This window comes from Bufo bufo, chromosome 4, assembly GCF_905171765.1.
Source record: "Bufo bufo chromosome 4, aBufBuf1.1, whole genome shotgun sequence".
Taxonomy (NCBI): Eukaryota; Metazoa; Chordata; class Amphibia; order Anura; family Bufonidae; genus Bufo; species Bufo bufo.
Window position 1 is genome coordinate 553613379 of NC_053392.1, and position 20924 is coordinate 553634302.

At 43.9% G+C, this 20924-nt stretch overlaps 1 protein-coding gene across 1 annotated transcript in view; it reads right to left on the reverse strand.

Annotated features, from left to right (window-relative positions):
• Positions 1 to 815: 815 nt before the first annotated feature.
• Positions 816 to 20924, reverse strand: part of LOC120999246 — a 196616-nt gene continuing 176507 nt past the window's right edge. Inside the window, exons 2-8 of the mRNA XM_040430115.1 lie at positions 16941 to 17055; positions 13170 to 13314; positions 11327 to 11440; positions 10189 to 10333; positions 5566 to 5714; positions 5141 to 5280; positions 816 to 2671 (exon numbers count right to left, since the gene is read on the reverse strand). Coding sequence (XP_040286049.1) covers positions 2550 to 2671; positions 5141 to 5280; positions 5566 to 5714; positions 10189 to 10333; positions 11327 to 11440; positions 13170 to 13314; positions 16941 to 17055 — 930 coding nt within the window. The 3' untranslated portion in view covers positions 816 to 2549. The remainder of the gene's footprint in view (positions 2672 to 5140; positions 5281 to 5565; positions 5715 to 10188; positions 10334 to 11326; positions 11441 to 13169; positions 13315 to 16940; positions 17056 to 20924) is intronic.

Consider the following 20924-nt stretch of genomic DNA (forward strand, 5'->3'; position numbering starts at 1 on the left):
TTCTCTGGAGCTCCAGCGAGTGCTGCAGCCTTCTCTCAGCTTACCAAGCACAGTGCCATACATCGTATAGTGGCTGTGCTTGGTATTGCCGCTCAGGTCCATTCATTTGATTGGGACTGAGCTGTATCTAGGCCACATGACCAATGTACGGTGACGGTACTGGCCTAAGAAGAGGCCTCTTCAAGTTGCTGATCGACTGGGGTGCCGGGAGCCCCTGGAGTACCCCTTTTAACTGTAGGACATATCTGTGCTCAACAAGACCATACTATGGACCCTGTGGAGAGAGGAAGCTCAGTCCTGCTTTGTCCTAGCCCTTTTGCTAATAGGTGACAAGAAACTGTGCAAGACTCCTCTTTCCAGAAGAACTTGACAGCAAACAAGGAGAAGACAAACACAGAGCACCATTATAGGAGTCCAGTTTGATCTTTGCAATTGCCCACATTGCCCCTTGCTGATTCCATGACTGATGCTGAAAAGATATAACTGAGAGCAGACTCATAACCATGACAGCCGGTTCAGACCTGAGCGTTTTACAGCGCGTTCCTACGCGCTGTAAAACGCTCAACAGGCAAGAACCAATGCTTCCCTATGGGCATGGTTCTCACCTGAGCGTTTTACAGCGCGTACGAACGCGCTGTAAAACGCCATACGCCCCAAGAAGTACAGGAGCGCGTTCCCGTACATAGACTTCCGGGAACGCGCGACTATGGGCGTTGCTTGTTGCCGGAGCCGCGTCTGTAAACGCACGATACAATCGCGCATACAGAGCGCTCCTTCGGTACGCTCAGGTCTGAACCCAGCGTTACGCTGGGGCAAACGAGGCAGAAATTGCACTCTGCCTGATTTCTTTGTATCCGTTTCATTTTTTGGGTAAGCCAGGGGAAAAGAGTGACTCTTTTGAGAATTCACAGCGTTTAGGAAGTTACAGATTCTATATATTGAGATCATGTAACAACTCTGATACCCTAATCCGATAACACAGAAAGTGCATTTTAGCTTCACAACTAGTGTCAAATGGGATATTCCCATCTGGACATCTAAGGCATATCAACAGGATATGCCATAAATATCTGATAGCTATGAGTCCCACCTCTGGGACCCACTCCTATTTCAAGAACAGGACCCCATCTCTCCCTGCAGTAAATGCACAGGTGTCTGCGCATGCGCAACTCACTCCATTCACTACTATGGGACTTCCGAAAATAGCTGAGTAAGCTTGCCTGGCTTTTTTCAGAAGTCACATAGCAGAAAATGGAGAAATTGGTCAAAGAAGAATGCTTGATCACCACAAGTAACAAGAGATAAAAATAAACATAAACAAAATAAATCAGTTTATGGACATTTTAGATCAGAAATATTTCCTCATTACAATATCGGTAAAAAAACAAAAAAGAAGAAGATCCAAGAAGGAAGAATTGGAGTTTTCCTGTTGCTTCTTCTATGAACCGTTTCCAGTAAGGAAGGAGGGATTGATAAATTGAAACTTTGATTCGCAGATATGTCCACAGTAGCTGTAGAGATGATATTCTCCTAGCAAAAACGTAATGGACGGCTTCGTTTTGGATCACTATAAATTCCCTTTGTAAAGCATATCCCAAACTGAATATTTAACACAATAGTTAGATTAAGTGCAGTAAAACCTATACAAATTACCTTCATCTGAAAAACAAACATTGTCTTGGAAGTCCCCGGAAGGACTGAGGAAAAAAAAAAATAACATAAGCAGTTGGTAATGGTCTATGGAATTAACCCATGTACTGTAAAGGAAGCATAGAATATACATTCAAGAGAAAGAAAGCCGTCTCAGTGGTGCCACCTACTGGAGGCAGCTTCCCTACAGGAAATGTCCAGCCATTTCACAAGCCTTTCAACATAACTAAGGGTATATCAGCCAAATCATGAGACGTTATCAAAAGGAAACCCATGTGTAGACCGGTGGTTTGGGTGTTTTACCCCTCGTAAGTAAAAAATCAGGCTGCTTGGTTGGCTAGGTGAGAGCCCTAGGTCTTGGAAAGGGTGATAGGGGTGGTTGTAACAACAATAGGGTGGTACAATGCCATGCAATGTCTAGGAGATTAGCTCACTTCCAAGAGAAAGAAATACACGCAAAAAGGTCAGACGTGATTATAGAATAGCAACCTCCAGTAGGTGGCACTACTGAGACAGCTTTATTTCACTTGGAAATGAGCTAATCTGCATATCCATATCCCAGGGAGCATTACATAACCTAGAAGACTCCCTACAGCAACTCATGTGCTCTCCACAAGGAGAAACATGGCATCCCGAGACCAAGGGAGCATAGATACATTCCTGCAATGGTAGGCGCTGTGATGCAGAGAGAAATGTTCCAGGGATTTGAAATTGAAAACCTGACCCCCCAAGGTAGATGATTAGGTAGTTTTCTCTTTTTTGTTGTTGCTTATTTGTATTCCCTTTACATTGCCTCATAGCAGTAGTGCATGAAAAAGGAGCATTGACCAAAGTGCAAATATTGTAACTGATATATTATTTTTGGCACCATGGTTGTTGCTTGGTTCATTACATTCTTCTTATGCCAAAGGAAATGATGTCTTATTTGATGCTCTTGTATAAAGTGGCTGCTTGAAGTGTCTCCATATGACTAAAGCAAGACGTAGAACGAATAAAGCACAAGCCACTGCCAGCAACACCGCTGTGAAAAGAGGAAAGAGCTGATGAATATTAGAGGAACAGTCAAGAGTCTCATTTATTGACAATGACATCTGCGTCGCTCAGGAGAGAGGACAATGAGCTATTACAGGGCATCTGTCAGCAGATTTGTACCTGTGACACTGGCTGACCTGTTACATGTGCGCTTGGCAGCTGAAGGCATCTGTGTTGGTCCCATGTTCATATGTGCCTGCATTGCTGAGAAAAACAAAGTTTTACTATTTGTAAATGAGCCTCTAGGAGCAACGGGGGCATTGCCATTACACCTAGAGGCTCTGCTCTCTCTGCAACCCCTGCACCCTCTGCACTTTGATTGACAGGGCCAGGCAGTGTAAACATCATCACGCCTGCCTGGCCCTATCAAGGTGCAGAGGGTGCGGCAGTTGTAGAGAGAGCAGAGCCTCTAGGTGTAAAGGCAACGCCCCCGTTGCTCCTAGAGGGACATTTGAATAGATGACATCATTTTTCTCAGCAATGCGGGCACATATGAAGATGGGACCAACACAGATGTCTTCAGCTGCCAACGCACATCACATGCAGCAGGGAGGACGGGAGCTGCTGTGCATACGTGCCTTTGCTCGTTACCACTGTTCTGGCCACCATAGAAACATAGAAACATAGAATGTGTCGGCAGATAAGAACCATTTGGCCCATCTAGTCTGCCCAATATACTGAATACTATGGATAGCCCCCGGCCGTATCTTATATGAAGGATGGCCTTATGCCTATCCCATGCATGCTTAAACCCCTTCACTGTATTTGCAGCTACCACTTCTGCAGGAAGGCTATTCCATGCATCCACTACTCTCTCAGTAAAGTAATACTTCCTTATATTACTTTTAAACCTTTGCCCCTCTAATTTAAAACTGTGTCCTCTTGTGGTAGTTTTTCTTCTTTTAAATATGCTCTCTTCCTTTACCGAGTTGATTCCCTTTATGTATTTAAAAGTTTCTATCATATCCCCTCTGTCTCTTCTTTCTTCCAAGCTATACATATTAAGGTCCTTTAACCTTTCCTGGTAAGTTTTATCCTGCAATCCATGTACTAGTTTAGTAGCTCTTCTCTGAACTCTCTCTAGAGTATCTATATCCTTCTGGAGATATGGCCTCCAGTACTGCGCACAATACTCCAAGTGAGGTCTCACCAGTGTTCTGTACAGCGGCATAAGCACTTCACTCTTTCTACTGCTTATACCTCTCCCTATACATCCAAGCATTCTGCTGGCATTTCGTGCTGCTCTATTACATTGTCTTCCCACCTTTAAGTCTTCTGAAATAATTACTCCTAAATCCCTTTCCTCAGATACTGAGGTCAGGACACCAGAGAGGCCGTTGCTTTTTCCTATAGTGTGCAGGCACGGCAACACTGCTGGATTGCGGGGTGATCGTAACCCCTGGATACGAGCAGTGTATAATATGATGGAAAATGAATCAAGCTAGCAAAAGAAGCAATATGGACAATCACAATACATTAGTAAGTGTCTTGTAGTAACTTTCTGTACATTATAAATGCCATTGGCTGAAGTGAGACGACCACTTTAAGTTTGAGAAAACCGGGGAACCCTGGAGGGATTATGCCTACCTTGCCACCTTAACACTGTTGCCTATTCTACAGACACGACCGAGTGCATTCCCCTCCTACTCTATGTTTTCCTCGTCTCCCCTGGCCAGTCTGACATCCAAGTCTGGTTCTTATATCGGTTCTATTTATGGACCCTGTTTGCATCATGGTCCCCGACTACCCTAGTTCTATAAATGTCACCAACTTCATATTGCTGGACTTTTTCCTGTAATGTGAATAGGTTATGCTTCTTTTTCTTAAAGGGGGAAAATGATCTATTGTTTAGATCAAGTTTTTATGTTAAACATACTGTATTTTTAAATTCTTTTTGGCGGTTAGTTTTAAATTTTCCATGTCACTATCAATAAGCCTAATAATAGGCTTCACTTTTTGGTCTGTACAGATTACTTTTCTGCAGTCATCTCATTGTCATCACAGACAGGATTAGAATGACAGATATCACCCCCCAAAGATAACACAGGATCCATCAGTCACAATTTAGGGATGCTCAACCTGCGGCCCTCCAGCTGTTGCAAAACGACAACTCCCAGCCAGTCCTAATGGCTGTAATCTGTCTAGGCATACTGGGAATTGTAGTTTTGCAACAGCCGGGGGGACAGCAGGTTGGTCATCCCTGCAATAGACGATATCATAGCTTATCTACTGCCTCCTGACCTCTGGTCACAGAGAATGTCTATAAAACTCTCCCACAAATGTCAGCGAGTCCCCTCCAGTGTATAGTCCGTGGTGGATGCTGTAAAAACATCTCTTTGAATCCAGTTAACAACAGCTCAGACAAGATGGCCTCCCCCATAATCATGTTCAGAAAATAACATAAAAAAAATCTGTAAATTAAAATATAATTTAATATAAAGTGGAATGAAACAATTACCTATATAAATATCATTTCTGTCAGGGTTATTTTCGTCAAAATTTTTGTCCAACGCTCCAGATAAGGCCACAATAACCACAGGGTACACAGTCAGCGTATATCGGACATACTTGTCAAATAAAAAGTTTTCCAAACAGAACCTAAAGAGAAAAAACATAGTAGACCTTAGAATTTTCTGTTCATGCATCTCTGTGTATGACCTAGAGAATAATATGTGTGTTATGAGAACAGGGCAACATTCAAAGGGTTTGTATAGGATTAGAAAACATGTTTGCTTTCTTCTGAAACATGGTGCCACACCTGCCTGCAGGTTGTATGTGGTATTGCAGCTCAGCCCCATTTACTTCAATGGACCCGATTCTGCAATGCCCATGAACAGCAGAAAACACCACAATGTTCATTATATATCTATTGTAATAACATACCATAAAATCACTTCGAAAGCCAGTATGGACAGGCACACTGTGGTGGAGGTGCTATTGAGAATGTTGTCTCTGTACGTCAAAGCCACTGCAAAGTTTAGTAGACATGCAATCGTGGTCCAAGTTGCATAGACAGCTATTCCGTTATGAGCCTGTAGGACACAAATGTTTTACATTTAATATGGCGAGCGCTAGATTTCTTTTTTTTTTTTTATGCAATGATTTTCTTTTTTTGGGCGATTATAATATCACAGCAGATCTGAGATAAATATATGTTGCCCAACCGCACTGATGTCAGCTGGGATGTGGGTGTTCTGGTCCTTCCCTGATGGCAGATGTTGGGGAAGATAGGATTGGGCGTGTTGAATTTCAACAGGCCCGATTCTTTGTTAGGGCTCATGCAGACGACCATATTTTCTTTCCGTGTCTGTTCCATTTTTTGTTTGCGGACCGTATGCGGAACCATTCATTTCAAGGGGTCCGCAAAAGAAATGGAAGTTACTCCGTGTGCATTCCATTTCCGTATGTCCGTTCCGCAAAATAAATAGAACATGTCCTATTATTGTGCGCATTACGGACAAGGATAGGACTGTTCTATTAGGGGCCAGCTGTTCCGTTCCGCAAAATACGGAATGCACATGGATGTCATCTGTATTTTTTGCGGATCAGTGTTTTGCGGACCACAAAATACATACAGTTGTGTGCATGAACCCTTATCCGAATAAAACAAGCCATTGCTTGAGGTAGTTTATACCTCTCTCCCCATGAAACGCATGCGTGTCTGTTGAGCCAAGTGTGTAACAACAACCAGTGTAAGCGTATAAGGGGTTTACCGCTATCCCTTAAAACAGTACTACAGATAGTGTGTGTTGGAACGAAGCATGCTATGTAACAGATGGACCCTTTTATATTATTTTATGTTCGGCTGTCCGTACACCCCCCCCCCCCCCCTTTTCTGATTTTCCTGTCCCATTGTTTCCCAAAAGCTACCCTATTGTATGTAAATGAGGCTGTTGGGGGTTTGAAACCATGTCTGCCATGCCGAGTAAAGTCAGTTGACTCCCAAACTGTGTGTCGTCCAGTTACTGGGGAAATTGTCTCTTGGACATTGACCTGCTTCTTCAGCTACAAGGGGATTTAAGTGGAGATATTGATGGGATGTCTTGGAGCTCCGCAACAATTGGTGGCAAGCAGCGGGATACAAGCCTGGCAGCAGAAGAAAGCAGCAGCGGTTTGTGCAGATAACAGGTCGTTTCAGTTTGGTTATACCAATGGAACTGTGAATGGAGACGAACTATGCTGGATTAAAACAGACAACATTAAAGGAATTGCTGGAAGCGAGAGGGCAGATAGCCAGCAATAAAACGAAGGCCGTGCTAATTGCTGAACTGACCGAGGGAGACCGGGCACACAGTATGGCTACAGAAACCAGAGAGTCAGAGTTTGACAGAGAGGTGAAACGCAGGCTAGCATTTTATGGAGAGAATCCCTCCATAGAGCTGGTACAGGCCCCCATGAACCAGGTGGATAGCTTGATCACTGCAAGGAGAAGAGAGAGAACCAACTCCGGATAGCAGAGCAGCAGGCATTGGAAAGACCGCTAACTAGTACTCTGGTTCCAGAACCCAAAGTCAAGGTACCGCTTTGTGGAAGCCGAGGATGAGATCGACGGCTTCCTGCAAGACTTTGAACAGCAGTGCAGGCTACACAAGGTACCCCCAGCAGACTGGGTCCGGATCCTCGCTGGTAAGCTCTCTGGCCGTGCAGCAGAGGCATATAGAGCTGTACCTTACGAGGAGATTGCAGACTATAACCGGGTGAAAGAGGTAATTTTGGCAAGATATGCCATCACCCCAGAAGCATACAGGAGACAATTCAGGGACACTAAAAAACAGGAAAAAGACTCATACAAAGAGTGTACGTGCCGCATGCAGAGGGAAGCCCTAGCCTGGCTACAGGCAAGCCAAGCTTTTTCAGCAGAGGAAATTACCCAGCTGGTTCTACTGGAACAATTTTTCGATGGACTAAATCCAGAAGTGCAGGAGTAGGTAAGAAACCTACCACTCTATCCGACGCAGCTGGACAGGTGGATGACTACCAGGATGCCCGCAGACAATCCAGGGTAAGCTTCAGACCCAATCCCAGACCAATACACCCTGGGCCCACCACAACGCACAGGGCTCCTGCCTAGTGTCCCAGCAAACGGATACCCTAATCACAGCACCATACAGTGCCATGCCTGCAAAAAGTTTGGGCATTATCAGAGGGACTGTTCCCAGAACCGAAACCAGTCTGCATGGATCCGTCCAGGTCTACCTCCTCCAGCGCGGGCAGCCGCCCACTACTACCATACAGAGGCTGTCCCGCTTAAGATCAGAGCAGAGGATCCAGAGGAACACTGGGGTGTTCTACACGAGGCAGACCCAATACAGGCGGAGACTGATAATCGACAGCATCACAGGCAGACGGTTATCCTCAATGGCAAGGAGACCCAGGGGCTGCACGATTCCGGTGCCACCCTCACCCTGGTGCAACGACATCTGGTTCCAGAGAACGACTGCACTGGGAGTTCTGTAGCTGTACGGGTGGCGGGAGGGACCATCCACAGATTACCCACAGCCAGGGTACATCTACATTGGGGTGTGGGGGCGGGAATGGTTAATGTTGGGTTGATAAAAGACCTACCCGCTGATGTTTTGCTGGGAAATGATCTTGGCCCGATGACTTCCGCTTTTGTACCTTCCCAGGGTACCATAGAGACCTATCCCGTTACCACCAGGTCACAGGCCCACTCCCTGAACAACCCGGCACACTCTGAGGTCCAGATGCTTCAATGTTTGGATTGGGAGTGTACTGAGCCAAGTTGGAGAAGATGGCGGTGAACATCCCGTAGCTTACTTGAGTCGGAAGCTTCTACCCAGGGAAGTGAGCTACGCCGCCATAGAGAAGGAATGCCTGGCTGTGGTGTGGGCCCTAAAGAAGCTTCAACCCTACTTGTATGGACAGCAGTTCACATTACTCACGGATCACAACCCGTTAGTATGGCTAAATCATGTGGCAGGGGACAATGCCCGGTTGTTGCACTGGAGCTTGGCGTTACAACCATGCGATTTTACAATCCACTACCGCCCCGGAAAACAGAATGGCAATGCTGACAGGTTATCACGACAAACTGAACTGGAAAAGTGATTCGTGAGTGCTTCCCAGACATCCCCAAGCCTGTGTATGCTGGCTTGTGGTTAAGGGGGAGCAGTGTAACAGATGGACCCTTTTTATATTATTTTATGTTCGTCTGTCCGTACACCCCCCCCCCTTTCCCATTTTCCTGTCCCATTGTTTCCCAAGAGCTACCCTATTGTATGTAAATTAGGCTGTTGGGGGTTTGAAACCATGTGTGCCATGCCTAGCCCTAGTAAAGTTAGTTGACTCCCAAACTGTGGGTGTGAAATTGTCTCTTGGACATTGACCTGCTTCTTCAGCTACAAGGGGATTTAAGTGGAGATATTGATGGTATGTCTTGGAGCTCTGCAACACACTACTTTTGTGAAAATATTTAAATCGTCCGCCTCCAAAGCGGAATTTAGACGGAACGGAGGCAAACTGATGCATTCTGAATGCATTAGGGCAAAACTGATCCGTTTTGGACCGCTTGTGAGAGCCCTGAACGGATCTCACAAACGGAAAGCCAAAACGCCAGCGTGAAAGTAGCCTCAGGTGTATGTGAATGGTTTTCCTAAACCAGACAACCCCTTTAAAGAGGTATTGCAGGATTTTACTTTTGATGGCCTATCCGCACCCCTGACAATTAGCTGTTCTTGAATAACTCCGGCACCAGCAATAATCTGGAATTACACAGCGCCATCCACTGTATAGTGGTCCGGGATTGGGTACTGCAGCCCTGCACTCTGGCACCAGAAATAGACATCTGGAATTACACAGCGCCCTCCACTGTAAAGTGGGCAGAGCTGGGTACTGCAGCTCTGCTACCATTGAAGTGTATAGAAGCAGCACTGTAATAACAAGCTCCATCCTCCACCCAGTGAACAGAGCGGAATAGTTCTTGGGGCAGAGATACTCGGACACAGTTGATCGGCAGGGATGCAGGGTGTCTGACCCCCACAGATTAGATATTGATGGCCCATCCTGAGGACCAAGACCCTTATATCTAATGGCTCCATAAAAGGGACTTCCCCTTTGCCGTGATGGCTAACCTCCGGCACCCCAGCTGTGATAAAACTACAAATCCCAAGATGTACACTTGCTTGGCTGTTCTCAGAACTCCATAGAAATGAATGGAGCATGCTGGGAGTCGAAGTTTCTCCACAGCTGGAGTGCCGGAGGTTAGCCATCACTGTACGCCAAGCACATCACAGCTGGTATGATTATCGTAGAGTCCATGGAGCTTAATGTCAGCTACCACCAATCCTAGGTGTCTGATTTTATATCAGTGTGGCTATGCTGGTCTGACTGTTTAGAAACCGTGGCAATTAAAGTTCATATTCTGAAGCAAATCCTAGAATGAAAGCACAGGACCTATATGTATTGGGAACACATGGGATTGTGATTAATGGGGTATTCAAGTAATATATATAAAAAACCTAGATTTAGATTTGTTGCACAACTTACAAAAACTCGAATAAGCCACAGGTCCACTCGTCTTTGTCTGTAAAACCATTCTCCATGAAGGTATAGCGCTCGGTAGGAAATGAAGAGTACTATGTGGTTTGTCAAAGCAATGAGACCCAGAAATACCAAGGCGGGAATCAAAAATCTGTTAAAAAAACAACAACAAAAATGACATTAAACATATGAAGAAAATGAAACAGTAACCGTTAATAATAATGATTTTGTTCATGTTTGTAGGACCGGTCTCCGGGTGCAGAGAAATGGTATAAAGGCAAGCTTTGCTACAATTTAGGAACCATACTGTAACAGTAGAGGGGGAACAAAGCACTGAGAATGGACGGATTTACTAATGTGTCTGCGCCAAAAACCTGTCTAAAAAGTGCCGCAATTTGGTGCATTTAGAGTTACTACACTTTTTTACGACTCGTCAAGGGGGTGGGCTTAGTGGAAAGGGGTGGTGCCTAAGATGCGCCATTTATAGCCAAACTTGCGCCACAATTCTGGTGTACAAATCTTTATCAAAGTATGGCTAATCTCACATGTGCACTTTTTTTTTTTTTTATCGTTATAGGAGCCGAAGAACAAAAATAACGTAAGTGTCAGATTCGACTTACTGTATAACTGAAGCACACGGAGCCTAATAGACCCCATTGCCTATAATGGGATCTGTTAGGTTTCCGTTCAGGAGAACATTTATATAGAGGAGAAAAAAGTCCTGCATGTAGGAATTTTCTCTCCGTTACTTTTTCGATAAATTCTGTGATGGAAGCCACGAACGGAGCCTCCAACGCAGGTGTGAGGCCAAGTGCCAACCAATAGTTGGTATAGAGTCAGTGAGCCTTGTCTATCCCTGCACCACATTTATCATCCAGCCCGAGTCCCTATGATAATTCTGGTGCAGGTCTAGACAGGCGGTCTAGGCTTATGCCATTTTAGGATTAGTAAAACTTGCCCAATATGTCTGAAAAAAAATGCAAAGACTAAGGAATAACTGCAACAGCCTGGCACAATGTATAGACAATAGGAAGACGTGGGTCAGATTTCAATGCATTGCCTGGGTTAGATCAGCTTACCATATTAGACAGTATCGGTGTTCTTATTGAAATTATAGTCTAGTATTATTGTAACTGTAACTTACCCCCGATCCCACAAGAAGAGCCATCCGATATTAAGAATATTGTTCAAGATCCATACAATGTAGAATAAGATTGGAAAAACATCTGGTTTCAAGTACATCCAACCAAGTTCACTTCTGCGGAAAAGAATAGAACACAAATAAGTAGTCAAATTATAAAAAAATATAGGCACTTGTGTGCCAAAGTAACATTAGTAAAGAAAAAGCTGATTTTGTATGTTCTCTCTTTGTTTATGGGGGATCTTCCGCCTATTCCAGTCCCCCCCACTACCACCGCTAAACATAGTAATAGATTGGCGTTCTGTAAAAATTGGCCCTAGAGTGTATGGGTCCTTTTAGATGGGCAGACACGGGCACTGATCACCAATAACAGGGGTTTTTGGTGCGGATATGATGCGGGTTTTTCTCAGATCTCACCCTTCCATTGAAAAGGATGAAATCCGCAGTTAAAAACTACTAACATAAATGACATAGAACCAAACAAGAAAAAGGCCTCATCTATAAGATCATAGTCGAGGGCAAACAAGAAAACCAACTGTATAAACCTAAAATGTCGTTCGACAAACAATTGAATGCCCAATATATTAAAAGTATGTAACATAAATGACAGGCTGCAAATTTTGAAATACGCAGCACAAAATAAATATGCAAAGTGTACATGAGACTTGGGAATCCGTGTGGAAAAACCGCATGTATTCTGCAACGTGTGCAGGTGGCCTTAGGCTCCAGGCACTGCCGCACATGATGTCCTGATGATGGCCAGGATCAGAATGTTAGGAGCACCTGGAGCTGAAGAGGAGTTGGTCTTTCAGAGGAGGAGCCAGGAGTGAAAGGAGGTGAGCAATTAATATTGGCCATTGCCTATTGGATCCAAAAAGTAACGTTGGCTTTCTTTCACCATTCTAGCCTTGTCTGGTAGATTTTTAACCCAATTTCATTTCATCTCCCATTTCATCTGGTTTAGGCCTCATGCACACGACCGTTTTTCAGGTCCGCATCCGAAGTTTTTGCGGCTCGGGTGCGGACCCATTCACTTCAATGGATCCGCAAAAGATGCGGACAGCACACCGTGTGCTGTCCACATCCGTTGCTCCGTTCTGAGGCCCTGCAAAAAAAATATAGCATGTCCTATTCTTGTCCGTTTTGCGGACAAGAATAGGCATGTCTACAATGGGCCGCCTGTTACGTTCCGCAAATTGCGGAAGGCACACGGGCGGCTGCCGTTTTTTTTTGCAGATCCGCGGTTTGCGGACCGCAAAAAACTGAACGGTCGTGTGCATGAGGCCTTATAGTTATTACAGCGGTTGTCCAGAGCTTCACATTTTATGAAACAATGGAGCAGATTTATTAATCCTGTCTAATGTTTAGGCTGCGTAAACTTAGACCCAGGCAGTAAGGCTAGTTTCACACTAGCTCTAAAATCTTATGGGCAGCGGAACAGCTTGCCGGAGTTTATCGTATCCGGAATAGCTGGAAATTACCCACCAAAACCTTTTACAGTCAATATCTGGCTATGCCGGATACGATGAGCTCCAGCAGGCTGGAGTAGTGTGAAAGAAGCCCAAAGGTGCACCAGAGTAATTCATGTTGTATGATAAATTTGGTGCAACTTTAGGCAGTTTTGTCTGACTTTACACCACCTATTGTGTAGCTTATTTTGCGTCACCATTTTGGTGCATATTGTTGTCTTTTAAGACAACATTGTTTCCCACTAAGCCATGCCCCTTCCCGAAAACCCAAAGTACAAAAGGTCTCATAATATATGTGTGTCTATTTTTGGCATGAATTAAGCCTGAATTCTGGCTCATTTATCATACTACAGCTCAACTATTGTACACTTGCTTACCGTCTGCAAATTCCCGAAAGGACATAACCAAGCCAAAGGAACTGCCAAGCAAAGATCACATTCCAGATCATAAAGGTCCATCCAGATGGTGTGAAATCAGTTCCGAAATTGTCAGAGATATTTCCTACCCTGTTTAAGAATATACCTGTGGGTACAAAGAACACTCTCGTCAGTGTAATTTCTATACGGTGTTTCTATTCTGTAAGAATGAGGGTGACATTCTTTACCGGCTGAGAGTCACGACATGAGTTTATGGAGTTTCAGTAACCCAATACTGGCCTGTCACAAACAATAGCTTTCATAGTGAGCAATACTTCTCAGATCTATGAAAATCCAGTGCAACCAGTACTGCACATACAAGCTACTCACATGCAGATGGTTGCGCTTACCTTTTATACAGATAAAATAGACTACTGAAGGAAAATGGAGCATAAATGCCAGCATGCCCTAAAACCATACGGTTCATAGCCAAATGGTGTAAATGGGAGTGTTCAAACAGGTTCATAATATAGCACCCATAGAAGTCCATGAGTCCTACTCTACCACTTTCACTGTCATATGGTGCCTTAGTGTATGTTCACACAAGGTAGAGAAATCGGACTTGTATTTGCAGTGTAATCCATAGCAGAAATCTAAAGGATGACCTTGTTTTTTTTGCCACATTTACTCATTTTAACAGTTTGTAGGTTGTGGATCCACCGGTGTATTTAGCCCCATGATGAGATCCAAAGCCAGAAAAATCTGTGCCATGTAAACTGCAGCATGCATTTCCCAAGGGAAAAAAAGGCTGTGTGAACATATCCTGGTTTTTTTTTTTTAAATACAGAATAGCTGGATCTCAATACCTGAAAGCAGCCTTATTTGACCCTAGAAGTTTTGCGGTAAAATGGCAGCACAGAATGGTGGCGCACACTAAAGGGCCCCCTACACCTTAGGCTATTGATAGCCATACCGTCTGTTTTCAGCAGAGGACATGTGGAAAAGAGAAAAAAGGAGGAGGTTACACAAATGTTCCTAGGGTCAATGCAACCCTGGAATAAATACGGAACCAGAGGCGCCAACAGTGATGGAATGAAGGAGAAAATGAAGGGCTGTATATAGTGAGAAGAGATGGTTACCGGGTGACAGAGAAGGCAGCTATAAATAGTGTTAGTGATTAGGTAGAGAGAAACAAAATTATGACAGTCGGAGGTCAAAACGTCTCACCGGACCATTACCAGCTATCACATTTGGTGTAGGATGGATCGGGAAAAGGGAGAAGAAGAAAAAAAGCACCACTCTTAAGGTAACCAATAATAACGGCTAGATAACACCCAAGCTTCTAGTCAATCTCTTTATTCAATAGATATGCGGCTCAACACGTTTCGGGGGGTTTTCTATACCCCCTTTATCAGGAGCAAATACTCCTGATGAAGGGGGTATAGAAAAAACCCCGAAACACGTTGAGCCGCATATCTATTGAATAAAGAGATTGACTAGAAGCTTAGGACCCGTGTGCTGACTTCCATCTCTACTACACAACCGATTTGCCGATTTCAATCTCAGTCATCCCAGGTGTCTTGAGCTTATCCTGGAGACGACCCCCCAGCGAAGTGAGTTGACTAATATTTCATTTTATTTATGTTTATTATTATTATTGTCTATTTTGTGTTTTTATTACCTTCCAGTATGAGATCTTTCTCCATGCCACCATACCTACCAGTTCTCATCTAGTCCCTCTCGAGGGACCACCTTCTTTGAATTTTTATCTCTTCCTCTTATAGTAGTTGGGTACTATGGTAGACCCTGCCATGCTCTTCTTTTGCATCTGACACCTTTTGCAGCTTCACTTGGCACCCCTTATATTTTTACTGCTATTATTACACTTGATATACTATCCTTCTGGATTGGTTCCTTTGACACCACATCTCACCCCTTTGGGTGTTATCTAACCGTTATTATTGGTTACCTTTAGAGTGGCGCTTTTTTTCCTTCTCCCTTTTACCGATCCATCCTACACCAAATGTGACAGTTGGTAAATGTCCGGTGAGACGTTTGACCTCCAACTGTCATCATTTTGTTTCTCTCTACCTGTTTTCAGCAGAACCGTCCAACAATATAATATGTATGCAGAACTCCTGATTCTCCCCCAATAGATGATGTCGGTGGAGAAAAAGATTGGGTGCTTGGAATTTTATTGCCTGATCCTTTTGTTCTCCAGGGAGATAAGCAGCTACCAGAGTTGTCTGACAGCGGATTAAAGGTTCCTTTACACTCACAAATTCAGCAGGCAATTGTCGGGGAGGAAGCCTGCTCGTCACTGAAGAAGGCCACATATTTACATGCAGAAATCTCCTTCACAGTATGGGGAGGAGCGATCCCTAATGACATCGCTCCTCCCTATACAGAATCATTTTTTGCCGGCAGCAGACTGGTGTTTACACAGAATGATCTGCTGCCGGCAAACAACGAGTTAGATGCCCTATGCAAACAATCCAATTACCCGATGAATGAGTGCTTTGCTTGTTCATCGGGTAATCGGAGGCACCTTTACACCGCCAGATAATCGATAACGAGTGTTCCTATGAATGCTCATTATCGACTATCTGGCGGATTCTCGGCCCCTGTAAAGGGCCATTTACTCCTCTCTCTTTATGCTTGGCTGAGTCAACAGCTATTGAAGGTGTATTGGCGCCTTTAGGCTTCATAATACAGAGCCCCTAGAGACTCCATGTGTCACTATACAGACATGTGCATGAGGCCTAAAGCCAGATTTACATGGGGTAATTATGGGGCCGATTATCGAGAATAAAGTCTAGTACGAATGTTTATTCTCGATAATTGGTCCATGTAAAGGTTACCAAATGAATAAGCAAAATGCTCTTTCACCGGGAGAAAGCAACATTGATTTGGACACCTAAATCATTGTTTCTGGTCAGCAGATAGTCCTGTGTAAACAGCACTCTACTGCCCAGAAACAATGAATCTGTATGAGGATGAGCGATGGCAGTAGCCATCACTCGTCTTCATACAGTGGAGGAGATCGCTGACGAGCAGGCAGTTATCAGGAACGAACGGTCCCGTTCCGATAATAACCTGCTCAGTCAGTGTTTGTGAATGCACCAAAAGGGTCCATTCACACGTCCGCACTTTGGGTCCGGATCCATTCCGCAATTATGCAGAACGGGTGCGGACCTATTAATTTTCAATGGGGACGGAAAAGATGCGGACAGCACACAGTGTGCTTTCTGCATCCGCATTTCCGGTCCGCGGCCCCGAACTTCCGGTCCGCGGCTCCGCAAAAAAATAGAACATGTCCTATTCATGTCCGCAGCTGCGGACAAAAATAGGCATTTCTATTGGGGTGCCGGGCCGGTGTTTTGCGGATCCTCAATTTGCGGATCCGCAAAACACTGCGGACGTGTGAATGGACCCTAAGGCTAGATGAAAAAAACGCCCCTTAAAAACAGTCAAACTGTCCATTTTCAAAGGACAGTCAAACTGTAGGGGTATGTTCACAAGTTGTGACTTTTCTGTCAATTTGGTTTTGGCAATTTTTTTTTTTTTTAGTACAATGTTTTCCTGTCCTTTTTTGCCAAAATACTTTATGTTAAAAAAAACAAACTAAAAAGTTCACCCTTTGGCAAAATGTATCTCCTAAATACACAGAACAGTCTATTCTCAACAGCAGAAGATAGAGACAGGTCTTTTTAATCCGATGCAGGGAAAGGCGAGACCCCGTGTAATAAAAAGGCAGTATCCATTTTTATAGCTATTAGCATATTTACCTACCCATCATTAATCCAGAGCCGGCTCCAGCATTAAAGGCCACCATAACAATGTACACAGCGACCATGAAGAAGATCAGGATTATCTTGAAAATGTTGTGTTCGTACATTTTGTAAACCTAGTGAAGAAGTAGAGATAAGATTAGATTACATGGTTTATCGATGGGAGAAAATCATGTCCTCTCGATTATTTTATCACATTCAGCTTTTGCTAGACTTGAGATAACTGCTGATAGCCATCACCCCAGGAGCCGTCTTCAACATGCCCTTTCGGGTCAGCAGGTTTATTCCTATGGGAGAGGGTGTAAGCAGCTGCTGGACATCTGCTATACACATTAGATGGCCAACTCTCAGATGTGGTGGAGGTGGGATCAGGGTTGGGCAGCCCATGTTCTAGTGGAGATAAGCCACTGCCAGAGTAGTTTGGCGGCGGCTTTCTCCCTATTCAGAATTCATGCACTCTGGGCTGAAATGAGCGAGCATGCATGTGTATGGGTGGACAGTAAGCTCTCAGCTGAACAAGCATTCGGCTGAAATATAATGAATGGACAAAAGGTTATCTGCTGACAAAAATCTAAAGTCTACGGCCAGTGTCAGAGTGGGGTTCCTGAGGCGATTATTCGTGAGACACGACCCCTATATCATCAAAGTTTAATAGGTTTTGAATTAAAAGAGATAGACCCCAGTGCCAGATGACTGGCTCCAAAGGCAGCTCCAAATGGGGTTTTCTTTTACTAGATCTTTGGGGTCCACTATGATATCACAGCCTGGGCCTACCGGAAGATCTTCTGGTACTCTGGTGGGCCAGTCTGACCTTGTCTATAGGTATTAAAAAAGGTTTTCCAACCAGATAAGGCCTCTTTCACACGACCGTATGGCGTTTTCAGTGTTTTGCGGTCCGTTTTTCACGGATCAGTTGTTCCGTTTTTTGTTTCCGTTGTGTTTCCGTTTCTGTTCCGTTTTTCCGTATGGCATATACAGTAATTACATAGAAGAATTTGGGCTGGGCATAACATTTTCAATAGATGGTTCCGCAAAAACGGAACAGATACAGAACACATACGGATGCATTTCCGTATGTGTTCTGTTTTTTTGCGGACCCATTGACTTGAATGGAGCCACGGAACGTGATTTGCGGGCAATAATAGGACATGTTCTATCTTTCAACGGAACGGAAAAATGGAAATACGGAAATGGAATGCATACGGAGTACATGTTTTTTTTTGCAGAACCATTGAAATGAATGGTTCCGTATACGGAACGCAAAAAACGGCCCGTAAACGGAAAAAAAAAAAGTGATGGAATGTCGATTCCCGATCACTGGGTCTGACTGCTGGGCTCCCCAAAGATCCTCATAATATCGTGCCATGGACTTGCTGCAGATTTCACCCTATGCATTGCAATGGATGAAATCCATGCGGGATATCTTCAGCATAATTTGACACGCGGCGGATTTAAAATCAGCACTGCAGGTTATTTTACGGTGCAGATTTTTTTTTCCCAGCGTGTGGATTAGATGTCATCCCCTTGGCCGATACTATAAAACAATACAAATTTTGCTACACACAAATACACAGTGTATCCGCCCCTGTGGACATATGAAAAATCATTGCGTTATTGCATCTAAAATCTTAAAGTAGTACTCCGGTTATATAAAGTTATCCCCTATCCACAAGATAGGGAATCACTATCAGATCTGTGGGGGTACTACTGCTTGGACAACCACAGCTCACGAGAACCAGGGCCCTGTTCCCCATGGAGCCCCCTGAAATGGACGAGAGCAGCTGGTCAGAAAAACACGCCGCTGCTCTAATCATTTCTATGGGCGTACCATAGATAGCCGAGTACAGAGCTCCTACCGCTGGAGCAATCTGATACTTATCCTCTATCCTGTGGATAGGGGATAATGTTCTAGAACTGGAATACCCCTTTAAGGGGCATTCACACAACTGCATCTGTTTTGTGTTCAGAAAATTGCGAATCTGCAAAACATGGACACTGACCGGGTGCGTTCCGCATTTTGCGGATCAGCACGTCCCGCCCTTTGTTAGAAAGGCCTATTCTTGTCCACAAAGCAGGGCTGCGGAATGGACATACGCATCTTTTGCACCCCCATTGAAATGAATAGGTCCGCATCCCATCTGCAAAAATACGTATCAAAAGCAGACCGAAAATACGGTCATGTGAATTCCCCCTTAATGAGTACATCCAGGGAGACTCTCCTGCCCAAACTGACATCAGGGATGATAAGACACAACGGTAAAGTTGCTGAGGTTAATGAAGTTATCGAGGAAAGGAGTTGGTAGACTCCTGCCCACAGCATGCACACAGAAGGATGTTATGCACTCCGTACTCACAGATAAGTTGTGCTGCTCTCTCTTTGCTCTTGTAATCCACAATGTGCAGAAAATAGGAAATGTCAAGCTTATTTAAACCACATACAACTTACACAATAGCAGGAAAGACTACAGGGACCAGTAATGAGGGAGAACAGCAATGTGAGTCACAGGGCTGGCCTCCGATTGGGCAGAAAGTGATGAATAGAGAGGCTTATGCAACTCTCAATGGGACATGTTATACAACAGAGGTAACGTGCCACTCCAAAGAGGCTATAGGCGGTGGTTATGCACTTCTGTGAACCCTGTACATAGAAGGCATGAAGTGACAGAACTTTGTCTAATTTCACACACACACATTATATATATATATATATATATATATATATACACACACACACACATATAATATATTATATATAATATATTTTGTGTCTATTAGATTTACATTTTTATTTTTTTGAAAGTTTCTTAAGTATCGAGATGTTATAAACCATTATTCCCTTGAGTTGGGGGGAGGGGATGGTTACGGAAATGGGAGGGAGGAGGGGGTAGCATGTCGTCACTGTATGAGAGAAGAACAGGATTTACACACAGTGGGCCAGATTTATCATTCCTCTGACAGCTCACTCCACTTTCACATATGGCTAAAGTCAGTTTTAGCCAAGTCAGATTTATGATCGGCCCTTTAACCACCTCAGCCCCCAGTGCTTAAACACCCTGAAAGACCAGGCCACTTTTTACACTTCTGACCTACACTACTTTCACCGTTTATTGCTCGGTCATGCAACTTACCACCCAAATGAATTTTACCTCCTTTTTGTTCTCACTAATAGAGCTTTCATTTGGTGGTATTTCATTGCTGCTGACATTTTTACTTTTTTTGTTATTAATCGAAATCTAACGATTTTTTTGCAAAAAAATGACATTTTTCACTTTCAGTTGTAAAATTTTGCAAAAAAAACGACATCCATATAGAAATTTTGCTCTAAATTTATAGTTCTACATGTCTTTGATAAAAAAAAAAATGTTTGGGTAAAAAAAAAATGGTTTGGGTAAAAGTTATAGCGTTTACAAACTATGGTACAAAAATGTGAATTTCCGCTTTTTGAAGCAGCTCTGACTTTCTGAGCACCTGTCATGTTTCCTGAGGTTCTACAATGCCCAGACAGTACAAACACCCCACAAATGACCCCATTTCTGAAAGTACACACCCTAAGGTATTCGCTGATGGGCATAGTGAGTTCATAGAACTTTTTATTTTTTGTCACAAGTTAGCGGAAAATGATGATTTTTTTTTTTTTTTTCTTACAAAGTCTCATATTCCACTAACTTGTGACAAAAAAATAAAAAGTTCTATGAACTCACTATGCCCATCAGCGAATACCTTGGGGTCTCTTCTTTCCAAAATGGGGTCACTTGTGGGGTAGTTATACTGCCCTGGCATTCTAGGGGCCCAAATGTGTGGTAAGGAGTTTGAAATCAAATTCTGTAAAAAATGACCTGTGAAATCCGAAAGGTGCTCTTTGGAATATGGGCCCCTTTGCCCACCTAGGCTGCAAAAAAGTGTCACACATCTGGTATCTCCGTACTCAGGAGAAGGTGGGGAATGTGTTTTGGGGTGTCATTTTATATATACCCATGCTGGGTGA